This window comes from Colobus angolensis, unplaced genomic scaffold (assembly GCF_000951035.1).
Source record: "Colobus angolensis palliatus isolate OR3802 unplaced genomic scaffold, Cang.pa_1.0 Scaffold34, whole genome shotgun sequence".
Lineage (NCBI taxonomy): Eukaryota > Metazoa > Chordata > Mammalia > Primates > Cercopithecidae > Colobus > Colobus angolensis.
This window is the reverse complement of record NW_012116710.1, coordinates 3,560,467-3,575,855: the sequence shown is the minus strand read 5'-3', so window position 1 is coordinate 3,575,855 and position 15,389 is coordinate 3,560,467. Positions and strand designations below refer to the sequence as shown.

Here is a 15,389-nt window from a genome sequence, read left to right as displayed (position 1 = left end):
CTGTAGTCCCAGCTGATTGGGAGGCTGAAGTGGGAGGATCCCTTGAGCCCAGAAGTTTGAGGCTGCAATGAGCACTGATTGTGCCACTGCACTCCAACGTGGGTGACAGAGCAAGACCCTGTCTCAAAAAATAAAATAGGCTGGGTATGGTAGTTCACGACTGTAATACCAGCACTTTGGGAGGCTGAGGCAGGTGGATCACTTCAGGTCAGGAGTTTGAGACCAGCCTGGTCAACATGGTGAAACCATGTCTCTACTAAAAATACAAAATTAGCTGGGTGCAGTGGTGCACACCTGTAATCCCAGTTACTTGGGAGGCTAAGGCAGGAGAATCGCTTGAACCCGGGAGATGGAAGATGCAGTGAGCCAAGATTCCACCACTGCACTCCAGCCTGGGCAATGGAGCAAGACTCCATCTCATAAATAAATAAACAAATAAATAAAATAGGGCAGGCGTGGTGGCTCACACCTGTAATCCCAACACTTTGGGAGGCCAAGGCAGGCAGATCACGAGGTCAGGAGTTCAAGACCAGCCTAGTCAACATTGTGAAATCTCGTCTCTATTAAAAATACAAAAAATTAGTCAGGCGTGATGGTGGGTGCCTGTAGCCTCAGCTACTTGGGAGGCTGAGGTAAAGGGATCACTTGAACCTGGGAGGTGGAGGTTGCAGTGAGGCAAGATCACGCCACTGCACTCCAGCCTAGGCAACAGAGTGAGACTCCTTCTCAAAATAAATAAAATAAAAAATAAAATGCCTTAAAAAATTTTTTTTAAACTACAATTTGTTTTATTTAGTTTTCTGTGCCTATGTTTTATTTTATAATAAGATTTTTTAAGATAGAGACACGGTAAAAAAAGGATTGAAGATGCTTATGTTGAAAAAAAGTGCTGGTGTATTTTAAATGTTTATTAAAGCATGGTCTCTCAATCCTTTTTCATGAGATTAACAATACCTCTTGGTGTTGGTGTCAGAAAGATTATATTCTCAATTGAAAGTGGCTTGGGTCACTCAAGCAACCTAACAAACAATACCATGTGGTTTATTTATTTATTTGAGACAGAGTTTCACTCTGTAGCCCAGGCTGGAGTGCAATGGTGCAGTCACAGCTCACTGCAACCTCCACCTCCTGGGTTCAAGCGATTCTCCTGTCTCAGCCTCCCGAGTAGCTGGGACTACAGGCATCTGCCACCATGCCCAGCTAATTTTTGTAACTTTAGTAGAGACGGGGTTTCACCATATTGGTCAGGATGGTCTTGAACTCCTGACCTCAGGTGATCCACCTGCCTTGGCCTCCCAAAGTGCTGGGATTACAGGTGTGAGCCACTGCGCCCAGCCATACCGTGTGGTTTATATTAATAATGAACAATCTCAGGTCCTTGTCACCTGAGCTGTGTCTAGCTATAACCTCTCTGCCTTCACTGTAACAAGAGAAGGTTGGTTGAAATGATTTCTGAGGTCCTTTCTAGTTCTGTGAGTCTGATGATCATTCTCATGTTATAACACTGAAGATGCACTTTTTTGCATTTTGGCATACTGTAATTTATTTAAATGTACATTGTGAAATACTTAACCCTCCTGAAGTGCCTTTACCACCATGATACCTTCTCTGTGGGTCTTCCCTTTAAGATTGCTTATCTTTGGAACTACAGGCATCAATTGGGCCTTAGTTAAAGTGTAGTACACCAAAATGTGGATTCCCATGCAATCTGAAAGAATGAACTAGACCTACATTACTGATATTGTGGAAAAGTTTCCAAGATGAGGCAAAAACACAAATTTCAAAACAGTATACAATATAACAATATTGAGAGCTTTTGTTTTGTTCTGTTTTGTTTTAGAGATAGGGTCTCACTCTGTCACCCAGGCTGGAGTGCAGTGGTGTGATCATGGCTCACTACAGCCAAGACCCCTTGGGCTCAAGCAATCCTCCCACCTCAGCCTCCCAAGTAGCTGGGACTACAGGTATACACCACCACATCTGGCTAATTTTTGTATTTTTTGTAGAGATGGAGTCTTGTCATGTTGCCCAGGCTGGTCTTGAAGTCCCCAGGCTCAAGTGGTCCACCTGCCTCAGCCTCCCAAAGTGCTGGAATTATAGGTGTGAGCCACCATACTCAGCCAATATTGAGCTTTTAAAAAACCTAACATACCATTAGTTTTCTCCAGAAAGTAGAATATGGTGGGTGGAAAAATGTTACGTGAGAAAGAAGGGGTATTACTTTTTTTCTGAACATTTTTATGGAATTGCTTAAAATTATTTTATTTATTTATTTATTTAGAGACAGGGTCCCACTTTGTTGCCCAGACTAGAGCACAGTGGGATGATCTTGGCTCAATGCAGCCTCGAGCCTCAAGTGATCCTCCCATCTCAAGCCACCTGAGTAACTGGGACCACAGGCATGCACCACCACACCTAGCTAAAAATTATTTTTAAATTGTACACCCCATCTACCCTGATGTGATTATTGCACATTGTATGCCTGTATCAAAATATCCCATGTAGGCTGGGCGCAGTGGTTCACGCCTGTAATCCCAGCACTTTGGGAGGCTGAGGCAGGAGGATCATCTGAGGTCAGGAGTTTGAGACCAGCCTGGCCAACATGGTGAAACCCCATCTCTATTAAAAGTACAAAAATTAGCTGGGTGTGCTGGCAGACACCTGTAATCCCAGTTACTCAGGAGGCCGAGGCAGGAGAATCACTTGAACCCAGGAGGCAGAGATTGCAGTGAGCCAAGATCACACCACTGCACTCCAGTCTGGGTGACAAGAGTGAGACTCTGTTTTAAAAAAAAAGAAAAAAGAAAAGAAAAAAAAGAAAAGTCCCATATACCCCCTTAAATATATACACCTATTATGTACCCACAAATTAAAAAATTTAAAAAATTATTTTAAAATTGAAAAATTATATACCGCATATAATAAAATGCACAGCTTGATGATTTTTCACAAATGGAATACTCCCATATTATTAACACCCAGATAATGAGTCACAACAGCCCTGGACCCGAGAAACCACCTCTGTCCTCTCCCAGTCAGTATCTCCCTCCTGTAACCACTATGCTTATTTCTAACAGGGCTGTTAACTTTTTAAAAAAATCCCCAGAACATTCTGGATGTTATTTTTCTTACAAGCAAAATTACTTTTACAATATAAAATGTCAAAATAAAATAGCCTTAAATTAAGGATTTATTTATGCAATAACAAATGATTTAACCAATTCTGGAAACACAAAAATAAAGGTCAGTCTCCAATTCCAAGAAGCTCACAGTCTAACGGGAGAAACAAAACTAAATGATTAAATAACAGTTCTAGGCTGGGTGCAGTGGCTCATGCCTGTAATTCCAGCACTTTGGGAGGCTGAGGCAGGCAGATCACTTGAGGTCAAGAGTTTGAGTCCAGCCTGGCCAACATGGTGAAACCCCCATCTCTACCAAAAAACACAACAATTAGCTGGGTGTAGTGACGTGCGTCTGTAGTCCCAGCTACTTGGGGAGGCTGAAGGGGGAGAATCACTTGAACCTGGGGGTGGAGGTTGCAGTGAGCCAAGATCGTGCCACTGCACTCCAGCCTGGGTGACAGAGTGAGACCCTGTCTCTAAATAAATAAATAACAGAGTTCTGACAGAAATATGAATTCAGTACTGCCACTGCAAGGGAAGACTGGGGGAAGCTGAGAAAGATTTCACAGAAAAGTGAGGCTTTAAAGGATGAATAGGAGCTGGCAGTTATCAGTTACCATAAACAATGGAAATAAACAAATAGAAACTAGCTCTTTAAGAAACAGTCTATGGGGAGGCCTGGCTACTGGTTAATCCTATCTGGTTTGGCTTCTGAAGCCATCAGTCAGGATGACATCACCACTGATCAGGTTCCTCGGGGCGGTGTGCATTTGCCAGGTGTATAATGAGGAAAAGGAAGTCTCCGGAAACCTCCCCTGGCATCCCAGGAGGCGAAAGCTATGCACTGCGCAGAGGCTGGGAAGGCTTTAATTAAATTCAGCCACTGTGAGAAATACATCTACAGCTTCAGTGTGCCCCAGTGCTGCCCTCTCTGCCAGCAGGACCTGGGCTCGAGGAAGCTGGAGGACGCACCTGTTAGCATCGCTAATCCATTTACTAATGGACATCAAGAAAAATGTTCATTCCACCTCAGACCAACTCGGGGAACATTTCTTAGGTACAGTGTTTTTAAAGTGTTAAATTGCATTGTGCAAACTTCCTTCTGTTTTAGTCACTAAAATTTCCTTAATATATAATGTGTGAGGTTTGGTGGACAATTTTTTCAGCTTTGGCCTTAAATCCTGAGATGCAGGCCTACTGGCTTCAAAAAATTGATGGTGTGCCTATGTTCCTGCAGTGATAAGTGCAAGAATATATGTGGAATATATGAGGAGTAAACCTGCTCATATGATTTTCAGAGAGAAAAACATTGCTCAGAGGCTAACCGGGAAAATGACCCAGCAGCTAATATCTAAATAATACCTTTACTGCCAGTTAATTTGTAGTTTCAGTGACAAACAGGTATAATATACCGGGCCTGATGAACTGGCACTTACAGACTATTTTGTATGGAGGCAAATTAAACTGAAGACTAGAACTGATCTATTTCCATTGTAGACACCACGTGGCTTTAAGAACAAATTCAGTTCTCTCTTGCTGAGAGTGCTGGTATAAACAAAAAGGATGAATTAGAAAGCAAAAGAAAGGATTATACTTTTTTTTTTTCCTGAGATGGAATTTCGATCTTGTTGCCCAGGCTGGAATGCTATGGTGTCTCAGTTTACTGCAATCTCTACCTCCCGGGTTCAAGTGATTCTCTCGCTTCAGGCTCCTGAGTAGCTGGGACTACAGGCGCTCGCCACCACGCCTGGCTAATTTTTGCATTTTTAGTAGAGATGGGTTTCACCATGTTGACCAGGTTGGTCTCAAACTCCTGACCCCAGGTGATCCACCCGCCACAGCCTCCCAGAGTGCTGAGATTACAGGCATCAGTCACTGTGCCCAGCCAGGTTTATATTTTATTGTCCCCGTGGAGTTTACCAATAGGATTAGGATTGGCCCAGAGTAGGCCAGGCTTTAGGAGAGGATGGGTCCTAGAATGTTGGTGTATGCCTTAGGAAACATGTTCAGCTCCTGTGTATCATTAGTCTAATGCTCCCTAGAGTTCACCCTCCTAACTTTCCTGTCCCCTCAAGAGTGCTGGTTTCGAATAAGAAAACAGGAGTTGACTACTCACCTTCCTGCCTACTAACTTCCTTAATCAATTTCCTTCTGGTCCCTATGAGGATGAAATGAACCAACATATGTAAAAGGTTTTGATCATCCTGTTAGGTGCTAAACAGACAGCATCCGTGGGCATTGCTCAGGGAGGCAGCCAACGCAGAGAGGGCATTACAGGCTGGGGCATCAAAAAGCCCCTGATGCCTATCCTGGTTCTTCTAACCAGCTCCAGGTATCTCTGGTTCCTTATCTGTAACACAAAGACTGATTTTTTTTTTTTTTTTTTTTTTTTTTTTTTTGAGACAGGGTCTTCCTTTGTTGCCCAGGGTGGAGTGCAGTGGTGCAATCTCGGATCACTGCCACCTCCTCCTCCTGGGTTCAAGCAATTCTTGTGTCTCAGTCATCCGAGTAGCTGGGATTACAGGTGCCCTCCACCACACCCAGCTAATTTTTGTATTTTATTTTTTAGTACAGACGAGGTTTCACAATGTTGTCCTGGCTGGTCTTGAACTCCTGGTCTCATATGACCTGCCCACCTCAGCATCCTAAAGTGCTGGGATTACAGGCTTGAGGCACCACGCCTGGACTAATTTTTAATCTTAAAAATTAAATTTCAATAAAAATATTGAAGATGATGATCCTGGCACCTATTATTCTGTTTCCTGGGGGCAACTTCACAGCCCTGAACAGCAGGTATAGCTAGAACTGGGTTTGTCTGAAGGAAATGTTCTGCTAATAACAGGGAAGGCTATTTGGACTTAACACAAATGGTAAGCACATAGTAGGTTTAGCAACAGGGTATATAAGCCTGTCCCAAGCTTCAGTTATGTTTCACCCACAAGCTCCTTCCCATCCTGTTCTTTTCATGTTCACTTCAGACCCTAATAACAAAGCCTGGTAGAACCTTCATTTGATCCTAATCAGAATCATGAAGCCCCAACTGTTTTGGGGTTGTTTTTTGAGAATCAGGGTCTCTGTCGCTGAGGCTGGAGTGCAGTGGTACAATCATAGCTCACTGCAGCCTTGAATTCCTGGGCTCAAGTGATCCTCCCAACTCAGCCTCCCAAGTAGCTGGGACTACAGGCAAGAGTCACCATGCCTGGCTCTCCCCCTACTTGTATTTTTGAGACAGTCTTACTCTGTCACCCAGGCTGGAGTGCAGTGGCACAATCTTCGCTTACTGCAACCTCCACCTCACGAGTTCAATTCTCCTGCCTCAGCCTCCCAAGTAGCTGGGATTACAGGCACGTGGCACCCTGCCCAGCTAAGTTTTGTATTTTTAGTAGAAACTGGTTTTCACATGTTGGCTAGGCTGGTCTTGAACTCCTGGCCTCAAGAGATCCTCCCATCTCAGCCTTCCAAAGTGCTAGGATTACAGGCGTGAGCCATTGCACCCAGCTGGCTCTATCTATTTTCTTAGACAAAGAGTCTCACTCTATCGCCCAGGGTGGAGTGCAGTGGTGCGATCTTGACTCACTGCAATCTCCACCTCCCGGGTTCAAGCGATTCTTGTGCCTCAGCCTCCTGAGTAGCTGGGATCACAGATGCACACTGACACGCCCCGCTAAATTTTGTATTTTTAGTAGAGATGGACTCACGCCATGTTGGCCAGGCTGGTCTCAAACTCCTGGCTCCAAGTGATCCGCCCACCTTGGCCTCCCAAAGTGCTGGAATTATAGGTTTGAGCCACTGTGCTCGGGCTCCTCCTACTTTAAATGAAAATTCTTCATGCCAAACCCATGCAAACCAGAAAAAAAAACAAACCTTGTTTCTTTCAGGGAGTATGATGGAAGGTCTGATCTTCACGTTGGAATAACTAACACAAATGGTAAGTGCAGTTTTGTAGCTTAAAAAACCCCCACTACCCAGTAAAAGGAAAGCAGTATTTGTGGAGATTTGATTATGGCAACATCTAATGAGTGATTCCATTGTTCACTGGGTTCTTCTACTGCACCATGAAGTGGGCATTGCCCCCAAATGAGAAATATTTGACTTTATGGCAAATTATTACCAACCATATGAAATATTTGAAAGCTAATGTTTTCTCAGTGAAGAGCCTCACAAACCTGTATTTTTTATTGATTTTTAAAAGAAGAAATAGATGTCCAGTGAGATTGACTTGCCCAAGACCTCATATCTTATGTCTGAACCAGAATTTGGAACCAGACTCTCTGACTTCCAATCCTATGCTCAGCTGACTACCACTGGGTCCCCACATTCTAGGGACTTCAGGAGTAAAGTAGGATGTGGTGGGGCCTGCAGTGTTTTTTTTTTTTTTTTTTTCAAGGAAAGTGAAGATTAAACAAAACTGTTCCTTTGGCCACCTATAGCTCTGAGGGCAGTGTGTGCAACCCTTCAGCCAGAAGCTTTCTTGTCTGCAGGAAAAGGGCCTGGATGGAGCCACCTGCAGGATATGTAGCCTGGATATGGTGAGGCAGGTGAGGTACCTAGCCAGGCCTCACAGGTGAGGTCTAATAACAGCCTTTCCTTACCCACTGAGGCAAGAGAAAGTGACACTGATCAGAAATCCAGAACGGTTCTGAACTTAGTTACCCACAAGAACAGTCATACTTACCACTCATGTTTAGCAGGTGGAAATTTATTCTGGATTTAAGGAGACAGGATTGACCCATTGGTAAATACAGAACTTCAATAAAAATATTGGAGATGATGATCCTGGTGCCTATTATCGTCTCTGTTTCCTGGGGGCAACTTCACAGCCCTGAACAGCAGGTAGAGCTAGAACTGGGTTTCTCTCAAGGAAATGACTGCTGGTTACAGGGAAGGCTACATAAACCCCTCCCTGACTCTAGGCAAATCTAAATCTCCTTAGGCGCAAGAAAGATTCTAGAACCTCCACCCTGGATTTATATTATGTAAAGTTACCACATGGCTACTGTCATTTTCTGATGTCCCTTTTTCACAGAGGTGTGTATCTCCTTGAGGCTCCACATGACTTTGGTTTCGATTTGCAGGGGTTGTGTATAATTACAGTGCACATGGTGTCCAGCGAGATGGAGCAGGATGGGAACAGAGCATAAGCATCCCATTACTGCAGCCCCACATGTATGGAATGATGGAGCAATGGGACAAGTACCTGGAAGACTTCTCCACCTCGGGGACCTGGCTGCCTCACAGGTACACGACTGCAAATGCTGCACCCTAGCTGGCACTCACATGCTATGCAAGTGGGATCCCCGTGTGGCCTCAGCGCACACAGGACCCAGCAGCATTTAGCTTCACTTCGAGCTGATCCAGAGACATTAACATCGCTAACAGAATATAAACAGGGGTTGAGCTACTCTAGGTTTTCTGCAGTTGGGTCAGCACACACACATAACAAAATTACAGCGTTTTAAGAGCTGAAAGGACTAGAATCTGTATTCAGTTATTTCAGTTGTGTGACAAGGTATTTGTACACATACATAGCAAGTCACGATATATTTCTTTAAAACAAAAATTTAAAAAAACAATATTCAGGCTGGGTACGGTGGCTGTCACCTGTATTCCTAGCACTTTGGGAGACTGAGGCAGGTGGATCACCTGAGGTCAGAAGTTCGAAACCAGCCTGGACAACATGGCAAAACCCTGTCTCTATTAAAAATACAAAAATTAGCCAGGCATGGTGGTGGACGTCTGTAGTCCCTACTTGGGAGGCTTGGGCAGGAGAATCACTTGAACCCAGGAGGCGGAGGTTGCAGTGAGCCGAGATCATGCCTTTGCACTCCAGCCTGGGCAACAGAGTGAGACTCCGTCTCAAAAAAAGAAAAACAAAACAGAACAAAAAAAAACAATGTTCAAAATGTAAAAGCTTCTTTTTTGTAATTTTAGCAATTTCAAGTTAATTTCTCACTCTCAACATTTGATAAGATGTATAGCATATTTGTGGATTTATTTTGAGGTTTCCTTTGAAATAAGTTTAGATACTATGGAATATCATAAAACTCATACGGAATTCCATCTCTGAAATCTAGAAGTTCAGTAAGTTCCCCAAATTGGTAGTTAACTTGCAACTGAGTAACCACTCTGAACATCTGGGTCAGTCTATGCCAATCTGCAGCAAGCAGGTGCCCAGAGACCAAGCATCCCCCAGAATTACATGAAGCCCAAAACAGACTGGGCTTCATGATTCTGATTAGGATCAAATGAAGGTTCTGCCAGGCTTTGTAGTTAGGGTCTGAAGTGAACATGAAAAGAATAGGATGGGAAGGAGCTTGTAGGTGAAACATTATAATTGAAGCTTGGGACAGGCTTATATACCCTTTCGCTAAACCTCCTATGCGCCCAGGCTGGAGTACAGTGGTGCGATCTTGGCTTACTGCAACCTCTGCCTCCTGGGTTCAAACAATTCTCCTGCCTCAGCCTCCCAAGTAGCTGGGACCACAGTCGTGCACCACCATGCCCAGCTAACTTTTGTATTTTTTGTAGAGACAGGGTTTCACCTTGTTGGCCAGGCCAGTTTCGAACTCCTGAGCTCAAGTGATCCTCACACTTGGGCCTCCCAAAGTGCTGGGATTACAGGTGTGAGCCACTGCACCTGGCCTGAACTGCACATCTTGAAGCTTCTTAACCACATGAACCAGCAGAGGCCTTGCTTGCTGAGGCACCTGATGGGTAGCTTCACAGACTGTCCCTGAGCAGCCTTTTCTTCTCAACACCCTTGTTCTCTTCCATAAGGTATGAAGAAGACCACCACAACTGCTACACTTACACACTCACGTTCATTAACTGCGTCCTGATGGCAGAAGGTAGACAGCAACTGGACAAGAGTCAATTTACGGAGAAGTACGTAGTCCCGCGGACAAGGCTGGCGTCCAAGTTCATTACACTCTACCGGGCGATACAGGAGCATGGCTTCTATGTCACTGATTGTCCCCAGCACGAGGCACAACCCCCTGAGGGTGGTGGTTTGTGCTGAGAGCTATGTTAAGTGCAGCCCGGGCATTGGGGTAAGGTGGTTGCTACCTTTAATCAGTACTATGGATTTCTAAATGCATTTAACTGTGGTTAATAAAAACGTGTATGGGCCAGGTGTGGTGGCTCACTCCTGTAATCCCAGCACTTTGGGAGGCTGAGGCAGGTGGGTCACCTGAGGTCGGGAGATCGAGACCAGTGTGACCAACATGGAGAAACCCCGTCTCTACTAAAAATACAAAATTAGCCGGACATGGTGGTGCATGCCTATAATCTCTGCTACTAGGGAGGCTGAAGCAAGAGAATCGCTTGAACCCGGGAGGTAGAGGTTGCGATGGGTTAAGATCATGCCATTGCACTCCAGTCTGGCAAGAGTGAAACTCCATCTCAAAAAAAAAATAAATAAAAAATAAAAACGTGTATGGTTTCCCTTCAAGCATATGTCAGCTTACTACATCGTAAGACTTTATAAAATAAAAATTGCCCCAGGTTTTAAAAATTATATGTATTAAAACAAAATTATTTTCTTATCAGTGAGGTTTTTAAACTAAGAATCCATTTACAGCATAAAGTGGCAGCACATTTTATTCACACAGCAATGAAAATTATTCCTATAAATGAATGTGAGCTGAACAAATTCACCTTTCAATGTGGATGCAGAAAGTGGGGATGTGAAGACAGCAAGGTGGGTGAAACACAAGTTATGAAGTAATGAGTACCTTCCCCTCGTGGTTTTAACTTTAAAAGCACATGCTAAGGGCCGGGTGCAGTGGCTCATGCCCGTACTCTCAGCACTTTGGGAGGCCGAGGCAGGCAGATCACGAGGTCAGGAGTTTGAGACCAGCCTGGCGAACATGGTGAAACCCCGTCTCTACTGAAAATACAAAAATTAGCTAGGCATGGTGGTGAGCGCCTGTAATCCCAGCTACTCGGGAGGTTGAGGCACGAGATTCGCTTAAACCCAGGAGGCAGAGGTTTCAGTGAGCCAAGATTGCAGCACGGGAATCCAGCCTGGACGACAGAACAAAACTACATCTCAAGAAAAAAGAAAAAAAAAAAAAAAAGCCCACGGTAAGCTCATAATAGTGAACAACAGTAAAACAAAACCAAAACTCCTCAGAATCTAAATCAGGAAATGGTCACTCCTTTTAAATGAGCTCTTCTAAGTCTATTTGCACAAACGAGCCCAGCAACGCCTCAAATCAGTAGAATTCCGGCCTGTGTCCATTTCATTTTGCCTGACGCAACACATGGAGGTTCGGGGGTTGGGTCTGTGCCACAAAGCACTTCCTCTGCCCACTGAAAAGGCAGAGTTCAGAAAGGACATGAAGAGAGGGCTATCTTCTTTCTCTGATACCTTCACAAGAGGACGCTGGGGAAACTGGGATGAGAAACTGTAAAGAAATGATGTGACTTTTAACAAGTATGTTGGAGTTTATGTACTGAAAGAATCATTGAACTTCAAAAGGCCAGCAGGCAAAACATTTCCAAATTTCTCTTTGGAAACTTCTTCCAGAACTCGGTTGTTTTTGACCAAATGTGATGTACTACTTCACTTAATCCCCAGTCTTGGTACCAACTGATGTCTAATTTCCAAAAATCAAACTCATCTTAAAGGTATCAATAACTGCCTCGTGTTAAAATAACTTAGGGGAAAGCCATTACACCAAGATGGATCCAACACCCAGTTCCATATTAAACTAAACAAAACTTAAGCTCAGCCAATCCTAAATGGCCAACTGAACATTAGTTACACAATCAGATACTTGCCACTGGGATAACCTAAATAAGACAACTGCTCAAACTTTAACCAACCAACTTCTCTCCTGTGCCTCCTCACACACCCTCTAAAAGCCTCCCTTCACACCCTTCCTCAGGAGCCCAAACCACTTCGGTTTTGGTGCAGCTTGATTCACGAATGGCTGTCTGCTCAAATAAACTTAAACGTGCTTTATCCTTTAACATTAGTAATAAAGATATTCAGAAAACTTGCTACAGACCCTTAAAGCTTGTTTCCAAAGAGGCATTTAGTCCGTTTCAGCACAGTTAACTTCAGTGGGAAAGAATGCACGGCAAAGCAACATTTGCATTTACAAGCTCAGGTACTTTCCTTCAAATACAAAACTGCCCACCCAGAATTTGATATCATTTTAAGCAGAACTATGACTGGTATTCCATGATGTTCAAGAAGTCAACAAAACCCCAGAGGGTAAAGATGAAAGAATTCCAATCTGCCCTCATTTCTTCACATTTTATACTAGGATTCAGCTTCTCTAGTCTAATTCTTTACTCATTAGTAGTAGTAACAGCAGCTGCAGTTAATGAGTATTCATAAAAGACTCCACACCAGAAGAAAGTTATTCTTCCTTGTCAATCCTCAAGACCATCCTCTGAGGGGGGTCCTAACATTATGCTTCTTTTATAGATGAAAAGGGAAATTGAGGAAATGACCTGTCCAAAGCCATACAGTGGCAAAACTGGGGTTCAAACCAGGGTTCGACCACAAAAGCTGTGCCCGTAACCCCGGGGCCACACTGCAGTGGTCAAGAGGACAACCCAGCAAATGGAAAGGGGCCAGATGTACCTAGTACGTGCAGAAACTGGGTCAACACTTCACCATCATTAGAGAAGAAAAAGGAGATAATCAGGATTTGCTTTTATCAACATTCAAACACAAAGGCGGTCAACAATGAAAGTCAGCTAAAATAATTAAGAAATACCTATTTCATGCTAATTTCCCTTAGGGGCTGCAGCTCTTCTCATTTATTTATTTTCTTGGAGACAGGGTCTTTCTCTGTTGCCCAGGCTGGAGTCCGGAGGCACAACCACGGCTTACTGCAGCCTCAACCTCCTGGGCTCAGGCAATTTCCCCACCTCAGCCTTCCCAGTGGCTGGGACTACAGGTGCATGCTACCACGCCCAGGTAATTTTTAAAATTATTTGTAAAGACAGGGTCTCACTATGTTGCCCAGGCTGTTCTCAAGTGATCCTCTCACTTAAGCCTCCCAAAGTGCTGGGATTCTCATCCCTTAATTTTCAAGAAGAGCTTTAGATGGTCCCCATTCTCTATTTTAGGGGGTGCTCTCCAACCTGGAGGTGACATTGGCAAGAGCTGGCCTCATATTTCTTCTTTCTCACTTCATTCAGCAGGCTACGAATTCCTTTTTTTTTTTTTTTTTTTGAGATGGAGTTTTGCTCTTGTTGCCCAGGCTATTAGTTAGTGGTGTGATCTCGGCTTACTGCAACCTCCACCTCCCGGGTTCAAGCGATTCTTCCTGAGTAGCTGTGATTACAGGCGCCTGCCACCACATCTGGCTAATTTTTTATATTTTTAGTAGAGACGGGGTTTCACCATGGTGGCCATGCTGGCTTTTGAACTCCTGGCCTCAAGCAATCCACCTGTCTCAGCCTTCCAAAGTGCTAGGATTACAGGCATGAGCCACCGCGCCTGGCCCCCTCCTCTTAGTAAGACCACATACCAATCTATAGGTTTTGCCCCTAATAAAGGAAATCAGTTACTGATTTACACCAACAGATGGCAATGTTGCTCAGTCCGTAGAATTATGAACTGAGACTCCTTCGATTAAGTTTCCTTTATCGTATCAGCTAAATGCTAACTGAAGCGGCAGGGAGACTCAGCACTGGCAGCAACTCTGTTCCCCAGATGAAATCTCAAGGTTCTTCCCAGCACCTCCCGAGATGTGCTTCTTCACTCCATTGTTCAGCACTCCCCGGAGCACACATCTGGGACTCGATCAATGTTCATGGGATGACCACCGGGATCCTTTTCACAGTAAGTGCTGAAGTGTTTCCTGTCTGAAAGACTAAAATGATCTATACAAAGGTAATTTTCCAAAGCCTCTACAGCATGCATGAATTACTCCTAGAACCAGGAAAACGTCTACCAACCACTATTAAAAAAAAAAACCAAAAACCAAAAAACAAAATAAAAACCTCACAATGGCTGCATCTAGCTCCCTGTGTACAGCAGGTGCTTCCTACAGTATTGCCTCTCCTCCCAGTCTCCTCAGTGTCTTTACTACTTTACCTCCAACTATTTTTCTATCGCCTCCTTCCCCTCCACTGTCTCACCTACCAGGGCATAAAATAGGCTTTTCACTTCCTAGTGAAAATAAGGATGGCAATGCTTACATTTTGTCTGAAAGGGGAAAAGTACACCTACTGTGTGCCAGACCCTTTTGTATGTCATCTCATTTCATTTAGTCTGCAAAGCAAACTCAGGAGGTGGTAATTATCCTCATTTTACTGTTGAGGAAACCAAGGCTCAGAGTGATCAAGCAACATTCCTTTAGGTTACCACTGTTTTCCCAGTGGTGGTTTGAAATGTGGACTCAAATTTTCTGATTCTACTTTAGCAGAATGTGCCATTTAAAAGTTAGGAAAATCCCAGCACTTTGGGAGGCCAAGGCAGGCAGATCACCTGAGGTCAGGAGTTCCAGACCAGTCTGGACAACACGGTGAAACCCTGTCTCTACTAAAAATACAAAAAGTAGCCGGGCAGGGTGGCGGGCACCTGTAATTCCAGCTACTCGGGAGGCTGAGGCAGGAGAATCTCTTGAACTCGGGAGGTGGAAGTTGCAGTGAGCCAAGATCTCACCACTGCACTCTAGCCTGGGCAACAAGAGCAAAACTCCGTCTCACACACACACACACACACACACACACACACACACACACAAAGTTAGGAAGAACGTTTGCCTTTGAAATATTGTTTGTGAAAATATAAGACTCTAAAAATTTTAAATGACAGAAACTTTTCACTTAAAAGAGATCATACTTGAAATAAAAATATTGCCTCCTAGTTTAACCATTTTACAAATATGATTTTTACATCACGTAAAAAGCATCCTTATATTTCACAAAATTAGATAGACTCAAATTTTCCAGTTTTAAGATCAACTTTAGAAATGGGCCTCAGTTATAGTGTTAGGGGAGTTAACATTCATGGGATGATTATTCAAGTCTGTAATGAGATTTCAAAAATTCAGTTCAGTTAGTAAAATCATACATGGGAGGTGGGTGGTGGGAGGAGAGAAAATTTCTTTCTTTTTAATCCAAGTACTTCTCCAGAAGGGTGAAAATAAGAACCACATTCAAGTTAATGGAATTTTTTTTTCTTCTCTTTTTTGAGACGGAGTCTGGCTCTGTCGCCCAGGCTGGAGTGCAGCGGTCAGATCTCGGCTCACTGCAAGCTCCGCCTCCCGGGTTTATGCCATTCTCCTGCCTCAGCCT

At 43.9% G+C, this 15,389-nt stretch overlaps 1 protein-coding gene across 1 annotated transcript; it reads left to right on the top strand.

The window, feature by feature from the left end:
- The first annotated feature begins 3,961 nt into the window (after window positions 1–3,961).
- MKRN2OS (MKRN2 opposite strand) lies at window positions 3,962–10,532 on the top strand. The gene is made up of 4 exons (XM_011952324.1): window positions 3,962–4,179; window positions 7,001–7,050; window positions 8,198–8,360; window positions 9,900–10,532. The coding sequence occupies exons 1-4, from the start codon at window positions 3,962–3,964 to the stop codon at window positions 10,138–10,140; spliced, it is 672 nt and encodes a 223-aa protein (XP_011807714.1). The 3' UTR covers window positions 10,141–10,532.
- Window positions 10,533–15,389: the final 4,857 nt, after the last annotated feature.